Here is a 19,897-nt window from a genome sequence, read left to right on the forward strand (position 1 = left end):
TATGGGGAAAAGGACGCTCAGAGGTGTAATGGCAACAAGTAAGCATCTTCTTCATTTTAGCCCAAGAAATTTTTATTTGTACCAAACGTCCATGGGTGGGATGGAATCAGGTAACCCTGAATGGCTCGATGTCCAATTAAGTGGCCCTTAAGATTTGCAGGGAGGTGGGAAGGGGGTGGCTATGGGTCTAGCGTGATCAGTGAAAGTTTCTAAGACATGAGCTTTAAGCCACTAAAGAACAAGGTTTTAAAGTATAAGGTATGAGATAAATCAGGAGGAAACGTGAAATATGTCTGCACTGGGAATTCTACCAGGATTTTCTCTTGTTGGCATATGAATTTGATGGAACTCATGCTGCACGAGGTCTTCAACTTCTCTCCTCCATTCCTAGACTGCACTGGTCAGGCCCTGGCTTCTGTCAACCACGCTCAGTTCCACTGCCTTCTTTCAGGCCCTTATTAGTCTCTCACTGGGGCTGTTCCAAAGGCGTCTTCACAAATGGCATTGCAGATACTCTCTCCTCCTGCCACCACAGTGACCTTTCCACTACCACAGGAGAGCCGTCTGTAGCTCCCTACTGACAAAACGTTTGTGCTCCTGGCCCTGCCGCCTATGGCCTTTCATGACCTGAGGCCTGCCTGCCTTCCCACACACCCACTCCCATTCCTCCAAACCTCTCCTCTGCTGGGCCCTGACCAAACCGATCTGTGCCCAGCTCTGAAATGCCAGCACCTTGGAAATCCTTTTCCCAAACAACTTCTTATCCTTTCCTATCTAAAGCTTAAATATCACTTCCTCCATACAACCTGCTCTGAATCCCCTGCTCTTCCTCCCTCCTTTACATTCTTCTGCAGGCCCTTGCCTTAGCCATCATGCTGCATTTTAAGTCTTCACCTGGGAAGTGGTGGGCTGGAATGTCTCTTGACACCACCACCACTTCCCCCTAAGGGAGAACTACAATTCTCAGAATCCCTTTCCCCACAGGCTTCCGGGTTACTGCGCCAACAAGAGACTTAGAGGGTGAGAGTGAAGCAAAATCCACGATATTCAGGAGATGGTAATAATGAGACAGGGAAACTTTGCAAACAGTCCACAAGCTCCTAGATTGAGGCTGCAAACCCAGACGTGGGGGTTTCTTGGACTTTTCCATGAAACCCAGCTTCTGCTCCAGTGCCTCAGGCTAGAGTCAGTGGGGACTATTTTGTCTGATTCTCTGGCTACAAACTTCCAGGTCTTCAGTCTTCCAGCCCCAGTGTTCATGTAAGCTCCAAATCCTATACTAAATGCCTTCATTCATTCCTCCATGATCTGCAGTGGTTGGGTTAGGAAAACAGACTGACACGGGAAGCGTGAGGATGGTATCCTGATCTTTTACTCTTCTCTCTCCTACACAGAAGAACCTGGCCCATAGAAGGAAGTGTTTCAGAAGATTCTGGTGAGGCATGGAGGTAAGCACTAAAACAGCCCCCTCTACACCTCAATGCACACACATGCATGCTCATTCTCTCTCTCTTTCTCATCTTCCTCCTGCAACCAAATCTTCACTACGCTCTCTAGTTCAGACTCACGGGAAGATGTGTGTATTCTCCATTGAGGTCTGAGACGCTCTGTGCAGCTCTGAAGGAGCTTGGGGTTTGGCCAGCAGGAGTGCAATCCTCTAGGAGCCCATTCCCACCACTCAGAGGGAAGAAGGATGAGGTGGAAGTGTGGCCGCTCCTCTATTCCTAATCAGGAGCACTAAAATTGAGGCTTCACTGGAAAGGACTGCTTTGATTCCACTGAGCAGCTTTCTGGAGGGCTTGGTTAATTCTGAGATCACAGTCTGGTGACCTCGTGCCTCTCCACATTGTCCAATCCCAAGTAAACCAGGACAGCAGAAAGAACAGTTTTCTTTGTTCTTCTTCCTGCCCTTCCTCTACCCCTCCCCTTACATCTTGTTCCAGGAACAACAGCACTGGAATGTGGATCAGAATGCACATGCGGTCCCTCAAGCTCAAATCACGATCCCATCCTTCGGAGTTAAGGAATCGTGACAACAGGACTGTTCCAGGAAGCGAACAGATGAACTCCCCAACCTCTGCAATCCCACAGCACACACTGCTGCCACCACTCACTCCATTGACCGGCTGGAATGGCATTAGGCAGGGGTAGGACAGAGGTCTGAAGTGCAGGAGGTAAGGAAGGAGGTCTCAGTGCAGACCAGGGATGCTCTGGGGAGCAGCGGGTGTCATCCCTGGCCCAGAACAGCTCACTTACCGGGAATGGGAGACGAAGTCATACACGGGGATCTGGACTGTTTTCCCTTCAGTGATTTCTTTGAGTGTTTTGAGAATGAGTTCATTGTCAAAGGCATCTGAAAAATATCAAATTGTTAAAATGTTTCTTAATTTTAAAATAGTATCTCCTATAATCATACACAGGACATCCTCATAAACATGTATATGGGCACATCATACTTTAAAGGTAATCATACTGCTCCCTAAAAAGCTGGATTTTTACCCAAAGCAGAATGGAAGCTCCCTGTATCTCAAAATAGGATGTATACATGAATTCTGACAAACAGATTTCTTTTTTCTCTCCTTTGACATTCCATCCCTGACTTCCGACAGGTCTTTCCCCTCTCCAAGTTTAGCTGTTATCATCCTAGGATTGGCACATGCTAAACTAACCTGGAAAGCACACCCGTGACTGGGGGAGTGCGCACAATAGGCCCCATGCCACGGTTTGCTTCTAACAATTTTAAGAAATGCAAGCCAGCTAAAGGAGCAGTGTGCTGATCTAGGGCTGCAGGGCAAAAACCATTCTGGCAGCCACCCTGTCCCTCCACCTCCCTCTCTGCCACACAGTGGGTTGAACACACATGTCCACATGGGGAGGAGGGTCTGACGAGGGCTGCCTCACAACAGAGGCAGCAGAAGGACCAGCTCTGTATGTTCGACCCCACGTCTGGCCCATCTTGAGTCCCAGGCTCATACAAAATCACCTTTGTTCAGATACAGATTCAATCAGTATTTAACGAGCCAAGCACTACATGAAGCATCTGAAAATTCCTTCTTTCACATAAGCCCCACAATAACACTGCAAGGTAGTTTATCAAGTCCCTACGTTCTAGATAGAAACAAGATGCTGAGAGGTTAAGCAACTTCCTCATGAGCACAATAAAAATATTCCCCCCTACACCAATACACATGCATACCCCCTTTAACACCCCGACTCACCCGGGTGGTCAAAGTTGAACTGGCCCTTCAGGGCTTTGGCCTTCTGTTCCGAGGTGAGAACACGGTAGAAGCTATCCTGGCTCAGGATGACCACCTGCTTCTGGCGATAGTCCACCTCATTCTGCCCCAGGAGCTGCACGATCTTAGCACACACGGAAGACTGTGAGGAGAGAAGAGAGCACCCAGGAATAAGAGAAAGGGCATGTGTGGTACAGAGGAAGTCCCCGGAGTAACTAAGCTGATGCACACCTTACAAGAAGGGGCTCTGGAAGGAAGAATTCAAAGGCAGCTGTCACGTATGATGAGTTAAAGGGCTAAGGGATGCAGCCATAAAAAGAACAAGATCATGTATTATGCGGGAACGTGGATGGAGCTAGAGAACACTATCCTCAGCAAACTAACGCAGGAAGAGAAAACCAAATACCACATGTTCTCACTTATAAGTGAGAGCTAAATGATGAGAATACATGGACACGGGGAGGGGAACAATACACACTGGGGCCTGCTGGAGGTGGCGGGTGGGAGGAGGCAGAGGATCAGAAAAAATAACTAATGGGTACTAGGCTTAATACCTGGGTGATGAAATAATCTGTACAACAAACCCCCATGACACAAGTTTACCTATATAACAAACCCCTGAACTTAAAAGTGAAATTAAAAAAGAAAGAAAGAAAAGGCTAACAGAGAAGAGTCCACCTGACATGCCTGTGACAGAGAAGTCTTAGGATCCCCAAAGTCCCTTCCTCCCTTTCCTTAACACAACTTACTACTCTCAGGTACCTGCAGTGATGGTGGGGGAAGGAGGGTAGCACACACCACCTCCTCCTCCAGATGATCCTTTCCGAAAGCCACTGATAAAGGTAGGGCTAACTGATCCTGCCTGCTTGCGCCCTGGTATAGACAGACAAAAAAGGCAGCAGCAGCAGAAAGTAGAATGAGGGCACGGTGAGGATGTGCTGAGGGGCCACAGCGTCTTGGAATCACAAGGTGACTGCACACGCGTGGAACGCCACTCAGCCCCTGCACATCTCTTTATATCAATGGAACCAAAAACCACGGCCAGAAAGCTCAGCTAGTTAGCAGGAGGCTATGCTCACAGCGTTAATCCTACTTCTGTTGGTTACTTTTGCTCCAGTCCACAGCCATGGACTTTTCCACGCCTACAGTAAACCAGGTGGCCTTTTCACAAATGTGTGCCACCACAGACAGGGTGACAAAGAACACAAACACCACCAACATCTAAAACAACTTAGGGGTATCCCAACCAAGAGTGGAGAACACAATTCCAAATGAACTCAAACTTACATGCTTTGTGTGTGTTGTTAGTAATACATGTATCCTAAAATTAAAAAAAAAAAGAAAAAACATAGTAATATATGTATCTGCCCCTTTTTTCCCTTCGATAACATATGCTCTTCATAAAAGGAAAATTATGAAACAAGTACATTCAACAGAATGAGGCAGTGAAGGATTGTATTTATCAAATAACTGATTTCTTTTTTCATTTCATACAAAGGTTAATTTAAAAATAAAAACGTCTATATTACATAAGCTGTAGAAGACATAACCCAAGTCTTCTAATTAAACTGGTTGACCTGCCAGGCACGGTGGCTCATGCCTGTAATCCCAGAACTTTGGGAGGCTGAGGGGGGTGGATTGCTTGAGGTCAGGAATTTGAAACCAGCCTGGGCAACACAGTGAGACCCCGTCTCCAAAAAAGGAGGAAAGAAACTGGTTGACTGGATAATAGAGATGAAAAACAGCATATTTAGGCTAGGCATGGTGGCTCATGCCTATAATCCCACAGTTTAAGAGGCCAAGGTGGGTGGATCACCTGAAGTCAGGAGTTTGAGACTAGCCTGGCCAACATGGTCAAACCCTGCCTCTACTAAAAATACAAAAATTAGCCGGGCATGGTGGCACATGCCTGTAGTCCCAGCTACTCGGGAGGCTGAGCCAGGAAAATCGCCTGAACCCAACACACGGAAGTTGCAGTCAGCTGAGATCGTGCCATGTACTCCAGCCTGGGCAACAGAGTGAGACTGCATCCAAAAAAAAAGAAAGAAAGAAAGAAAGAACAGAACAAAATAGAACAGAAAAAGAAAACCAGCATATTTAGAGGTTTAATGACTCAATCTTAGAAGTTTTACTATTGAATTTACTTCACCAACTGATTTTAACAACAACAACACACACACACACACACAAAAACATGAAATCTTTTAAAGTTACAATTCTTATAAAGTTGTGTTTGACTGCCCTGGGCATAAGGAAAACTGGCCATTCCTGTTGCACAAGTCAGTGCAAACTAAACAGGTTTGCAAAATACGTCCTGTTATACAAGTTGTGACACACGACTAAGTAAGGATCTTTGGAGGAACAATAATATTTTGACTCAATTATTTTCAATTTATTTTGCTTTCATGATACTTTTGCATATTGACGCAGAAAAACATTGAAAACTACTCTGGACTTTGGGAACGCAGATCCTCCCATGCCCCAAAATGTCACAGAAAACAAATTCATATGATAAACTAGATTCAAAAGTAAAAATATTACAACAAAACCAAAGGCTCTCTGGGTACTACAGATGGATGGGGACGGGGGGCGGGGGCGGGGGGGGGGGTGGAGAATCAAAGGCTCTATGCAATTATAAACTATAAGTCTTTAAACATCTGTAGGCCCTCAATTTCCTTTCCCTCCCTGGCATCTATCTTAGGACGTTTCTTACGTCCTAAGGTTGTACGAGGGTAAAGTCTACAGCCTTTATCAGTAGATAGAATTCCTCCTAGAATTCCAAAGAACAAAAACAACAAAGTGATCCATGAAGCCAAATATATATTATCTAGTTATTCAAATTGTGGTATTTTTATTTATACTTAAAACCCATACAATGCTTTTAATGTAAATAGCAATCCCATCACCATCAAAAAAGCATATTAAAAAGTTACACTACCTAATTTTGCAGATAAACAACTGTTTCCCTTAACCCAGCACAATTGAGGACAGAACCTGTACAATGGCCAGTAAAATGGGATAATGAACATACAGTAGGTGCAATCCTAGAAAATCAGCGCTCATCCCAATCCTTGATCAATGATACAGTATAACTGTGTTGACCCCCAGCTGCACATCTCAGTCCCGTGTTTTCAAGGACCTGGCTGGTGACCCTTCCCTTCTACAAACACACCACCATTGCTGACAGTGTAAATGATTACTTACTAGGCAGCAGGCCCTGCGCCAAACACTCCATTATGACCACCCTTAGAAGCCACATGTGCTCTCCTGCATGGATGAGGAAACCAAGTTAAAGTAACTTGGTTTCATAGAGTCCTGGCTCTTTACCTCAACCTTAGATAGTAAGAAGTCCCAAGGCAGAAGCAGCCCTTTATCAGGAAGGACATAAATAAAATTGCACAAATAAGCAAAGAAACACCTGCCCTAGGTTAATCTAGATTTTTAAGGCATTTTCTTCCACCTGGGCCATGTTACAAATGGGCCCCCAAAAAATCTGGATAACTGTTGAATCTGGCTGACAGGTCCCTAGGGTTTGGTTATATCATCCTCTCTATTATTGTGTAGGTTTGAATTTTTACCTGGTAGGGAAGAAGGCAGAGAGGGAAGAAGGAATCCCACAAAGAGACTCTACTCTGCCCTGAATAAATGCTCTTTTGCTTACTTAATGCTCACTTCTGTATCTCTTTCACTATCATTTCTGTGTTCTCCTTTTGCCTAATCCTGCCCCTCTCTTCAAAAGGATGAAATTGAGCTCTGAAGTGTCATCTTGTTCCTTAAGAATAATTCAGCTGGGCATAGTGGCGTGCACCTATAATCCCAGTGATTTGAGAGGCTAGGGCAGGAGGATCACTTGAGCCCAGGAGTTCAAGCCCAGGGTGGGCAACACTGTGAGACCCCACCTCTACAAAAATTCAAAAATTATCTAGGCATGATGTTTGTGCCTGTGGTCCCAGCTACGTGTGGCAGGCTAAAGCAGGAGGACTGCTTGAGCCCAGGAGATCAAGGCTGCAGTGAGCTATGATCATGCCACTGCACTTCAGCCTGGGCAACAAAGCAAGACTATCTCTAAAAAATAAGAGAGAAAAAAAAAAAGAAAGAGAAATAATCCACCAATAACAAGGGTTTGAGAAGGCAGGCAATCCTGAGCCTACAGAAATCTAAAACATGAAAGGGTACAACTGTTACAGTGGGCTAAGACTTAATCATTATATTAACAGTCACAAAAAGACAAATACCATACAATTCCACTATGTAAAGTAGTCAAATTCATAGAAACAGAAAGTTAAATGGCGGTTGCCAGGGGCCGAGGGGAGGGGAAAATGAAGAGTTGTTGAATGGATATAGTTTGCTTTATTCTGTTTTATACGATAAAAGGGTTCTGGAATTTGGCCATCCAATAATGTGAATTACTCAATACCACCGAGATGTACACGTAAAGATGGTTACGATGGTAAATTTTATGTTATGTGTATTTTACCACAATTAAAAATTAGTATTACTATAATAAAAGCCCCATTTCTTTCTATATGCTGGGTACTGGGCTCAGTACTTCAAAATGATCTCATTTGCATACCACAAGCTTATGTGATGGGAATTATTATCACACTCACACCACAGATGGCAAACATGGAGGCAAAGACAGGTTGAATGGAGCCAGGGTTCCCACTCCAGCAGTCCGTCTCCAGTGCCTAGACACTTGGTGGCTGCAGTTGCATGGCGCTGTCTCACAGGCAAACTGACACCGCCCACTGGAGTGTGAGTTCAGCCTCGTTTTGTATATATCTCTATATTTAGTGTAATGAATCCAGAATATATTCTGTCCCTGCCACTTCTAACACATTACTGAAACTGGAGTCAGGAGGGTTAAAGGTCTGCTAGGGCTGTGGGCTGTTGTCCAAATACAAAGTTAGGCGAAGGTCAATACAAGGTATTTTCAGAAAGGAAAAAAAAAAACCTATGGAAGAAATCAGTGCAGGTGATTCACAATTTCTTTACTTATATGGCATTCTGAAGACATTATCTCATTTAATTCTATTACAACAAAATATTACTTTGTCTTTTTTCCTAATAAGGAAATTGAAGTTTAGAAAATTGATCCCATGAAATGATTTGCTCAGTCCCAAAGCTGAGTCTCAGACCACAGGTCTAACTCCAACTGCACAATTCTTTTCACGATTTCAGAACATAAGCCGCTTTGGCATCCACCCCAATGTTCTCCATAAACGTACTCTAACTCTGGAAAACAATGACAGAGGAAGGGAGGCAGGGAGGGAACTAATGAGAAATATAATACTGTTTTGTCCCACTGCATCATTAAAGTCAACATTTATGTTGAACTTCTAGAACTAAAGGCAGGCAAGTGATGTGTCTATTAAAAGGAAGCTAAAAGCCCACCAAGAAAACCTGTTCTAGAAATGTTTATTATGTTCAAAAGAATCCAGCTGTTAGGAGCCAGGGTCCACTAGACATGCTGAACAACGAACTCCTTTAGCAGAGACTTCCCATTTGGGAAGCCCCAGTAGCAGTCAACAGCTTATCAACAGGCCCCTTCAGCTGGCAGTTTCCAAAAGGGCAGCTGTTGAGCCAGCATAGGTTCCTGTATTGCTACAGAAAGGATAGTTCTCTAAACTCGTTCTCACTCCGGAGGTGGCTCTGACAGCCTAGACACAATCTTACTACGCTAGTTCTAGTGTGTGTCTTCCAGGATCTAATCCATAAAATCCTCTTGTCCAGTTCCAAGACCACTGGATGAGTAAAAGAAAACAAGCAGGGCAATCAGCTCTGACACCTCTTTGTCATATACCCTCCACTACAGTTCAGTGCTCAGAACCTGACATAGCCCAAGGCTGGACAGCTCAGAGCAGCGCAGTCCTCGGGAGGGCGTCAGACTGGGTGTGTCCCTATAGGAGTGGGCTAAGCACATCTCACAGTCATCCTTACAGAAGAAGACCAGATAACCATGCTGCCCAATATTTTTGAATCCCATCAAGATGTCTGTTGTAACACTCTCGATGAGCTGCTTCAGAATCACAGGGAGGGCTGCTCAGAGGAAAACTTAGCAACTACAGCCAATCAGCTCCAGGTGAGGCACACTGATTAATCATTTCCTCCCTGCTTTCCAGGACGGGAAACATCACAGCAGAGAAGAATGCCCGAAGGCCAGAAGCTTGGCTTCCTCAGGCAGGAAGACCCCATCTATCTCCTTGGCTCTGGGACTATGTGTGGGTCACATCAATTACCCTTGGCAGTAGCTTTCCCTGTCACTATCATTAAGTAAGTATCACCACGAGCTTATATGGTATCCATTTCAAAGGAAGAAACCATCGCGGCCCCCAGACATTACATCACTCCTCTGTGGGTAGGGGTTGCTCCCCACAAGGCTCAGAAGCTCTAATTTACAAGCATTAGAAAACCAAAGCACCAGTAATTTGCCCTGGTTTAAAACTAAGAACAAGGTTCAAACCTGCTGGCTCAACTTCCAATTCAACTGGTTAAGTGGCACAATAGAGAGGTGTCACTCAAATGCTTCCCTGGAATATCTGCAAGGCCATCTATTCTTCCCCCCTCCCCACCCCCCCTCCCACCCTGGCAGATTTATTGTGAAAAGCAAAAGAACAAAGCTTCCACAGCGTGCAAGGGGACCCAAGTGGGCTGCCCTAGGCCATCTATTCTTGAAGTCACGGATGGCCCTAGAACCCATGCATTGCTGACTAGGAGCTCCTAGCTACAATATAATCACCACCACCCACCCACCCACCCCATCATATACAGGATCTAAATTAGAAACTCACTAAACTACTAATAAGGCTCTCCAGTATCAAAAAGCAGCCATGGGTCAATCAAATAACCGAAGAGCTTTTGGAGCATAAGGACCAAGAGTGTGATTAAGTTTTTCTTCTCAGGCACCTGGGGTGAGGGGTGGGGGTGTGTCCTTCAAATATCTGTTAAATAGAAATGTCCAAATTTATCAGAAGTCTTTTTTGAAGTTGTACGATCTTAGCTCACTGCAACCTCAAACTCCTGGGCTCAAGCTATCGGTCCTTGAATTTTAGCTGGGCACACAAAATGCATTTTCAGCCTCCTTTGCAGTTCCTCACGACTATGCAACTGTTGCCTTTTTTGACATTCTTTCCTGTTGACTCAAATGAAGACTTGATAGCTGAAGCTCAAGCAGCCACCTTGCAGCATTGCTATCATGCTAACTAAGGACTGGAGAGCAGCTTAATAAAAGCCCAAGATTCAGACAATTAGAGCTGAGAGCCATTAAGAGTGAGTGCTTCACACCTCTAATCCCAGCGCTTTGAGAGGCCGGGACAGGTGGATCACAAGGTCAAGAGATCGAGACTACCCTGGCCAACATGGTGAAACCCCACCTCTACTAAAAATACAAAAAATTAGCTGGGCGTGGTGGCATGTGCCTATAGTCCCAATTACTTGGGAGGCCGAGGCAGGAGGATCGCTTGAACCCGGGAGGCAGAGGTTACAGTGAGCTGAGATCACACCACTGCACTCCAGCCTGGTGACAGAGTGAGACTCCATCTCAAAAAAAAAAAAAAAAAAAAAAAAAAAGCAGTGAGTGCTAAGGTCTAAATGTGTCCCCCCAAAATTCACATGCTGAAATGCTGAAACTTAACTGCTGATGTGATTGTACTAGAAGGTGGGCCCTTAGGAGGTGATGAGGCCCCTTATGAAAGGGCTTGAGGGAGTGGATTCATTCTCCTCTGCTCTTCTGCCACGTGAGGACGCTGCATTAGTCCCCTCCAGAGGATTCAGCAACCAAGTGCATCCTTGGAAGCAGAGAGCGGCCCTCACCAGACACCAACCCTGCCACTACCTTGATGTTGGACTTCCCAGCCTCTGGAATTGTGAGAAATAAATTTCTGTTCTTCATGAATTACACAGTATCAGGTATTTTGTTACAGCAGCACAAACATTCTGAAATAATGAGGTACACTATCTTTACACCCTGTTTTAGAAGTTTTCTGTCACTTTCAACAGAAGTGATACTAATACTGATGTCAACACCCACATAACCAGCATTCCTTAGTACATGGCTCTTGGTAGAAACGTTCTCTGGAAAGCTAAGGAAATCCTTTGTCCTGGTCTATCAGGCTGCCTTAATTATCCCAGGAACCACAAGTAACTTATCAGCCAAGCCATTTCCATGTGAGTTTTAAAGGGTAGGGTGATGAACATTCGCCTGAACCAGTGTCCCCAGACCACTGGGCACTCTGTCACCTGCTGACCTCCAGATATTTACCCAGAGGTGTATCTTCCCCCTTTCAACACCTGTTTGTGCCACAGACCAAGCTCTCCATAGAGAAAAGTAGCACCCAGGAGAGGGAAACCCAAAAGGCTATTAACAGTAGATGATGAAAGATTCCCCACAACAGAAGCTCCCAGTTTTAATTCCTGATCCACCTGCTGGTGCAGCAAAGGTAGTCCAGCCTAGAAAGACACAGATGTTAGACTGCGTCTGAGAAATCTTCTGGTTGATCAACAGTCACCAACATAAACAGGTTCCTAGGACTTTTCCCTAAAGTGCCAATCTCATTAAGCTCTATTACTAGAAAAGATATTTGAAAAATTCACTTCTGGGTTTATGTAATTACATGTATGTAATTACATAATGGTGAGTCTGCTCTTTAGACTCACCAGCACTTGGAAATTAAGTGGTTCAAAATTAACTGAGTGATGATAATAATAGCTAACACACAAAACATGCTATATGCCAGGAACTATTCTAAGGGCTTCATATATACTTGGTTATACTTAATCCTCAAATCAACTCTATGAAGTGGGTATTCTTATTATCCCTATTTACATAAGAAGAAACTGAGTCAGAGAAGCAGATTAAGTGACTCAGACCAAAGTCAAATGTCTGAAAAACAGTTGAGCCTGTCTTCAAAGTCAGGTGGGCTGGCTTCAGGACGCGTGCTCTTCGCCACCACACAACTGCTTTGGCTTGTCTTGCCACCTCATCAGAAGGGGATGGAAATCTTCTGATGAGAAAAGAGCCACAATAACCCTACAAGCAGGGGTGTAGTGCCAACATGTGTAAACTGAATACACTGGAACCACCAGGAGCAAAACATTCTCAGCAAGGCTCTGTAATTTACTCCCTGAGGGGCTTTGCAAAGCACATGTTTGTTGGACTTCCTTAGAAGTTGATTTTTCTGATAAATATTTCATCAAGAAAAGAGAAAGGTAGGTCACTTCTGATCCCCTACAACTCATCCTTTGGTTGAAAATGGTGTCTAAGTCCATGCTTAAGGAGGTTGGGATTAATCCTCTGGGAAACAGATGAGCCCATGTAGGTGCTTTTAGGAGCAGAAATGAGCAGACCAACTGTTTAAAACTTTACCACATCAAAACTGGTACACTCATGCCGGCTGTTGTGCTGTGAACTGGTAAACCCATTTTAAAAAGCAGTAGAGTAAGACTCAACATGTCTACCCTCTTGCCAAGTAACAAACTTACAGTGAAATCGATCAAGATAGGGGGAAAAAATAAAACCCTGAGTAAATAAATAAATATGAGGACAGGGGATAATGGAGAATATAGTACAAATACTCTTGACTATAACCACGTAAAAGGTATAGGTAAACATGACGGAGAAAATCTGGAAGGCAAATTGGCCAAAAATGAGAACTACGGTTCTTCTACATAATCTTTTTTTTTTTTTTTAAATTTTATTGAGACGGAGTCTCACTCTGTCACCCAGGCTGGAGTATAGTGGCGTGATCTCAGCTCACTGCAACCTCCGCCTCCCAAGTTCAAACAATTCGTCTGCCTCAGCTTAACGAGTAGCTGGGACTATAGGTGTGCGCCATTACATCCAGCAAATTTTTTGCATTTTTAGTAGAGATGGGGTTTCAACATGTTAGCCAGGCTGGTCTCAAACTCCTGACCCAAAGTGATACACACGCCTCGGCCTCCCATAGTGCTGGGAGCACGCCTAGCCTGCTACATCATCTTAAACAAAAAAGCAAAGAGGTGTCTACACAGCTCACGTGAGACCAAGTTCTACGCTCACCCAGAGCCTGGTTAACAGCTACCACCAAGCAAAGACAAACTAGGGCTATGCTTGAGATTCAAGGGGCGATGTATCACTCGCAATTGAATTAAAATTATTCCATAAAGAATAGTAATTAATTTCAGTATTTATGCTAAAGCTGAATATGGAATCTATGGATCCTACTTTGTACTTGTCCCCACAGGACAAACACAAAAGGCATCTCTCTCACTCACAAACACACACACACACACACACACCCACACGCGCGCGCATGCACGCACCAAAAAAACCTGAATGGATCCAGGCTTGTTGCTAACTTTGGTGAACTGCCGCTTATGATGCCCTCTCCAAGAGGCAGAAACAAAGAGAAGACCTGCTGGAAGATTAATTATTACTGACTTGTGGGTGCAAGTGAGGCTGGGTCTATTTCTTTCCCCTTTTACTTGAGCATTAAGAGGCAAATTGGGATAGTGAAAAACAACAAACTGGGCCCCTTATCCTGGGTGACACGCCAAAACCCACCCACTTGCTAGGGACTGGTCTACTGAGCAAAGATAATACGCTTATTACAGAAATTATGGACTGAAAGAAAGAACTGAAGTCCTTGGGTATGGACACAAAACGAAAGCTGACTTTCCTCCGTCTTTAAAAAACTGAATAGATCAAGAGAGCACAATGTGCCAGTTGGATCCTCTGCTCAATCTTTCCAAATTGCAGGCCACACATGAGTAAACATTTAATGTGGATGTAACAGCACAACAGTGCTTTGTTGTACAAAGTATATTTTAGTTAACTCCTCCATGCAGTAATGCTTATCCAAACTGGAAAATCAGAAATCAAACTGTCTAGTTATTAAGATTTTTAAAAATTTCTTCTTAATTTCTCCTCCAGCACCCACATCTAATGCCCAAATACAGAGCAACAGGGGAAGGAAAGAGAAAGCAATGCCAAGCACCCACTTCCCTTCCTTTTTGAGAGTCTCTTTCACATCTTTGAAAACTAATCTTATTATTTATTCCTCATAGCATTTGAAGAAAGGGGTTCAAGTCCTCTATTGGCTCTCTCAGTTCCCTCGACAGTTCCTTTCTAAGTTTTGCTGAATTCGTCATTCATCACCACCATCTCCGTGGCCCCAAAACTCCAAGAAATCAAAAAAGAGAAAAGAACTCCCAAAGCCACACAGACCGTGTTACTGTATAAGGAGGAGTAAGTTCATCACACTGAAAGTCATCATAAATTTTCAGGGCTAATCTACTACTGACAAAATAATAATAATAAATAATAAAAAGCAAACATCCTCTGAATATAATGATTTTCTTTTATTAATTTGTGAAACTGACACAACAATCAGTAGATATGGGCCAAACTCTTATTTCAGACCCACACAAATATGAATAACTGATATGACAAAGATGCAAATGCAACTCAGTAGAGGAAGGACAGCCTTTTTAAGAAATGGTGCTGAAGCAACTGAATGGATATCCATTGACCAAAAAAATGAACCTCAAGCCAGGCATGGCGGTCTGCTCTGCAAAAGACCCTGCCAAGAGAATGACAACAAGCTATAGTCTGGGAGAATAATTTGCAAAAGGCATGCCTGAAAGAGGTTGTTATCCAAAATATACCAAAAAATAAAAACACAAAACTGTTAAAATTCAACAGTAAGAAACAAACCTGACAAAAAATGGTCTAAAGACCTTAACAGACACTTCACCAAAGAAGACATATAGATGACATATAAGCATATGAAGAGATGTTCCACATCTATTGTCACCAGGGAAATGCAAATTAAAACAAGGTACCACTACATACCTATTAAAATGGCCAAAATGTAGAACACTGACAACATCAAGTGCTGACAAGGATGTGGAGCAACAGGAACTCTCACTCATTGCTGGTAGGACTGCAAAATGGTATAGCCACTTTGGAAGACAATTTGGCAGTTTCCCATAAAACTAAACAGTCTTACCATACAATCCAGCACCCATGTTCCTTGGTATTTACCCAAAGGAGTTTAAAATGTATGTTCACACAAAAACCTGCACATGGTATTTAAGAAGCTTTATTCATAATTGCCAAAACTTGGAAGCAAGCAACCAAGATGTACTAAAGTAGGTAAATGAGTAAACTGTGGTACAGCTAGACAATGGAACGTGATTCAGTGCCAAAAAGAAATGACCTGGCAGCGGGCGCAGTGGCTCACACCTGTAATCCCAGTATTTTGGGAGGCCGAGGCATGCGGATCATGAGGTTAGGAGATCGAGACCACCCTGGCCAACATGGTGAAACCCTGTCTCAACTAAAAATACAAAAATTAGCTGGGCATAATGGCACATGCCTGTAGTCCCAGCTACTCAGGAGGCTGAGGCAGGAGAATCAGTTGAACCCGGGAGGTGGAGGCTGCAGTGAGCCGAGATCACGCCATTGCACTCCAGCCCGGGTGACAGAGCGAGACTCTGTCTCAAAAAAAAAAAAGAAAAAAAAGAAATGAGCTGGCAAGCCATGAAAAGACATTGAGAAACCTTAAATGCATATTGCTAAGTGAAAGAAGCTAATCTGAAAAGGTCACATACTGTATGATTTCAACTACAGTATATGACATTCTAAAAAAGGTAAAACTATAAGGACAACAATGAGATCAGTGGTTGCCAGGGGATAGGGGAAAGGCAGGGATGAATAGGCAGAGCACAGAGGATTTTTTTAGGGCAGTGAAACTATTCTGTATGATGCTATAATGGTGGATAACATGTTATTATACATTTGTCAAACCTACTGAATGTACAACACCAAGAGTGAACCCTAATGTCAACTATGAACTTGTTGATAAGGATGTGACAATGTAGGTTCATGACTAGGACCAATGTACTTCTCTGATCGGGGGTGTGTTGATAATGGAGGAGGTTGTGCATGTGTCGGGCCAAGGGGAATCAGAGAAATCTCTATCTTTTACTCAATTTTGCTAGGAACCTAAAACTGCTCTTTAAAAAAGTATATTAAAAAAATAACAAACATGCAACTAAACTACCATATGATCCAGCAATTGTACTCATCCCACAGAGATGAAAACACAGTCACACAAAAATATATACACAAATGTTCACATAAGCTTTGTTAGAGCCGAAAATTAGAAACCACCCAGATGGCCTTCATTAGGCCAACAGTTAAACTATGGTATATCCATACAATGGACTATTACTCAGCAATAAAAAGGAACAACTGCTGATATACAACAACCTGCAGGAATCTCCAGAGAATTGTGCTGAGTAAAAAAGGGCAATTCCAAAAGGTTACACACAGTATGGTTATATTTATATAAAATTGTGGAACAGATTCGTGGTGGACCAGGGTTAGGGACAGGGAACGGCGGAGGGGCAGGAAATCCAGGGCAGGTAACAAACAGCAAAACAGCAGTAGTGATGGAAATGTTCTGTATCTTCACTGTGTCAATGTCAACATCCTGGTGTCTTTTATAACATGGGATCTCTCTGTATTATTTCTTACAAGTGTTTGTGAACCTACAACTATCTCAAAACAAAATGCTTATCTAAAAAAAAAGATTAGCAACCATCCATCTTCTGCCATTTGTCTTTTCATTTACCCCAGAAATTTAGCCTCTCACTTTTCAAAATTCTTAACTTTTCCTCACAAAGCAGTGTTAATAATTAATTGCGATGAGGTGAACGTATTCTGCACACAGTACAAATTTTGGGGGGCCAGTGGACAAGCTATAAGTGGGTTACATTGTTGCCCCCAAAATATACAACCATATTCTAACTCCCCCAACCTCAAAATGTGACCTTATTTGGAAAAAAGGTCTTTGCACATGTAATTAAGTTAAAGATCGTGCGATGAGATCATCCTGAATCAGGGTGGGCCCTAAACCCAATGACACATGTCCTTCTAAGAAACAGAAAAGGTGAAGACACAGAGACACAAGAGAAAGCCATGTAAAGGTGAAAGTAGAGACTGGGGTGATGCAAGGAATAGCAGCAGAAGCTGGGAGACAGGATGGAGGCATGTGTCTCCTTCAGATCTTCCAGAAGAGGTCAATGCTGTCCACACCTAAATTTCAGTCTTACAGCCTCCAGCACTGTAAAAGAATGAATTTCTGTCATTTTAAGTCATCGAGATTGTAGTAACTTGTTACTATAGCCATAGAAAACTAATACACCTGTCACTTTTTTAATGGGTGTATTCAATTTCTTTTTTTAAAATCACAGAGGATGTGAGTACTTTCTTCAAATTTTATTTATGTACACTCCTGTACATACAGTGTTTTTATCTCCTTGCAGAGGATGTATGTCATAAAGATGTATCATTCCATTTTACAAACTTGTCCTGCAGAATTTTTCCTGGTGTTTTCTGTTTGCTCTAATGGTAAACTGCTGCTATCTGGAATATAGGCGCGTCTACCTCATCAAATATCCTGGTTAATAATTTATCATACTTACTAAATACTCAACTGAGAAGTAAAACTATACTGAGCACAGGACTTAATCTACTGTTTCCTTGGTGACTAAGAAGTCACTTCCAGATCCAGTGGTGTGCTTCAGGGTCTTCAAAATGAGTAGCAATTATTAGGCTGCAGATGTGTGAAATTGCCATTTAAGAGAGGTGTTGTGTTTCCATAGAGATGCCCAATAAACTTCTGGGCAAGATGGATTTCAAGAAGCAAGACAGATGAAAACTACCCACCTACTACAATGTTCTAAAAAGCAAAATATAGGTCCTTGTGGTGTTATGATTCATAATGGTTTTCAACCACGGTTCCTGGTTCATAACTCCCACAGCCCTTGTTACAGTCTTTTGTGGTACTGTTGGGTGTGTTAGGCCTCAGGAAACAGAATCTCTTTCCTGCCTTCCTTTCACCTGGCACGAGGCAGGAATCTAATCTTTCCGCACCTTTCAGATTGTGGGTCTCAAACCCTCCCCTGAGAGGGCTGAGCATTGTAGGAAGGAACGCTTTCAAAAAATCCAAGAGGGCTGGGTGCAGGGAGTTTCCGGAGAGCTGAACACCTGGAGGTTCCTGGAGGGTGGCACACCAGGGAGGGGCTGGAAACTCCACACCTCTTTCCCCAGGCCTTGCCCTATGCGTCTCTTCATCTGTGTCCTTTGCAAAATATCCTTTATAATAAACCAGTAAACATACGTGTTTCCCTGAGTTCTGTGAGCCACTCCAGCAAATTAATCAAACCCAAAGAGCGGGTTATGGGAATCTCAACCTGAAGTCAGAAGTTCCAGAAGCTCAGGTTTGCATGTCTACAGGGGGCACGGGCAGTCTTAGAGACTTGAGGGTCCAACCTGTGGGATTTGACACTCTCCAGGTAAATAGTGTAGCAAGTAAATTGGAGGACACTCAACTGGTGTCTGTGCCTAGCTGTGGGAGGAAATCCCCCCTCTCTCACCACAATTGGTCACAGAAGTCTTCTGTGTTAACTGTTGTGGTGTGAGAGTAGAGGAAAAACGTGGTTTCAGAGAGTTTCCCTACATAGTCCTTTACAGTCAGGCTGAGCAGGGCACACAGGACCTGGCTTGATTCTTGACCCTACCACACTAGTGATATCTCGGGCAACTCAACCTCTTAGAACACTGGCATCCTTGTTTTAAACTGCAGGTAACCATATCCACTCCACAAATGGGCCGTAAGTGTTAATAAGCTACATGCCTAAGATAGTGGCTAGCACAAACTATATGTTCAATAAAAATTATTATCTTCTTTAAGATCCACCAAATTTTCATTTAGACAAATCTTTCCAGGAAATTCCATTAAGAAGCTTTTTTTTTTTTTGGTAACTCAGTTGAAAACTTCATCACTGATTCATTCCCATTAGTTTTATTTTCTTCACATCTATAAAACAGCACAAAACTACATTATCATACTATTAAACCACACTACACAATTAAAACAACACACTAGTGGTTATACATTATGTTCCAGGAAAGAAAGAAAAAGCACCCATTTCCTTAGAGTTGGTGTTCCTGCCACGGCCACCTAAGAAAACACCAGGGCAAAGGACGGCACCCTCTCCTAGAATGCCCAAGCAACTGCAAGGCCTTTCATGTCCTTGGTAAAAAAAGAAAAACAAAAAAATCTTCCATTTTAACAACGTATAGATGGAAGAAAAGGAATTCTTACTTAAAAAAACAAAACAAAAACATCTTTCTGTTGTATGGCAGAGGCACCTGATAGCCATAACTGAAGCATATCCTAAGAATGAGAAGAGTGTTGGTTTGGAGTTCCAGGCTGAGAAATCCAAGAGTGGTCAACCTGGAGATTCATTCTTTATCTATTAAAGACATCCAAACCCCTGGCCTATCCCTTTTAATGCAGGGGATGAAGACCCTTTGTTTTGGGAGGCTGCCAGGTGGAGGATGCTAAACGAAAATGCTATATAATCTACATGTTTTTTACAAAAGGTAGCAGCACGCTTCCTGCCAAGCCCATCGTCACTGGACAGCTCTGTATGTGAGTCCCCCAAATAAACCCTATGTCTCGTTCGGTATTTCCAGGTCTTTTCTTCAGTCTCTCAAACATGGTGTCATCCCTACTGGAAGGGGTCCAGCATAATATCTATAAACAATCAAATCACAAAGCATTCCCTCAAGAAGCAGGCTGGGTGGCCCAGGAAATGGCCCAGGTTAT

At 43.3% G+C, this 19,897-nt stretch overlaps 1 protein-coding gene across 1 annotated transcript in view; it reads right to left on the reverse strand.

The window, feature by feature from the left end:
- UCK2 (uridine-cytidine kinase 2) overlaps positions 1-19,897 on the reverse strand; it is an 85,031-nt gene that overhangs the window by 18,011 nt on the left and 47,123 nt on the right. Inside the window, exons 2-3 of the mRNA XM_007989692.3 lie at positions 3,219-3,378; positions 2,257-2,353 (exon numbers count right to left, since the gene is read on the reverse strand). Of these exons, the coding sequence (XP_007987883.1) occupies positions 2,257-2,353; positions 3,219-3,378 (257 nt within the window). The remainder of the gene's footprint in view (positions 1-2,256; positions 2,354-3,218; positions 3,379-19,897) is intronic.

Source organism: Chlorocebus sabaeus, chromosome 25, assembly GCF_047675955.1.
Source record: "Chlorocebus sabaeus isolate Y175 chromosome 25, mChlSab1.0.hap1, whole genome shotgun sequence".
In the NCBI taxonomy this organism is placed as follows: Eukaryota; Metazoa; Chordata; class Mammalia; order Primates; family Cercopithecidae; genus Chlorocebus; species Chlorocebus sabaeus.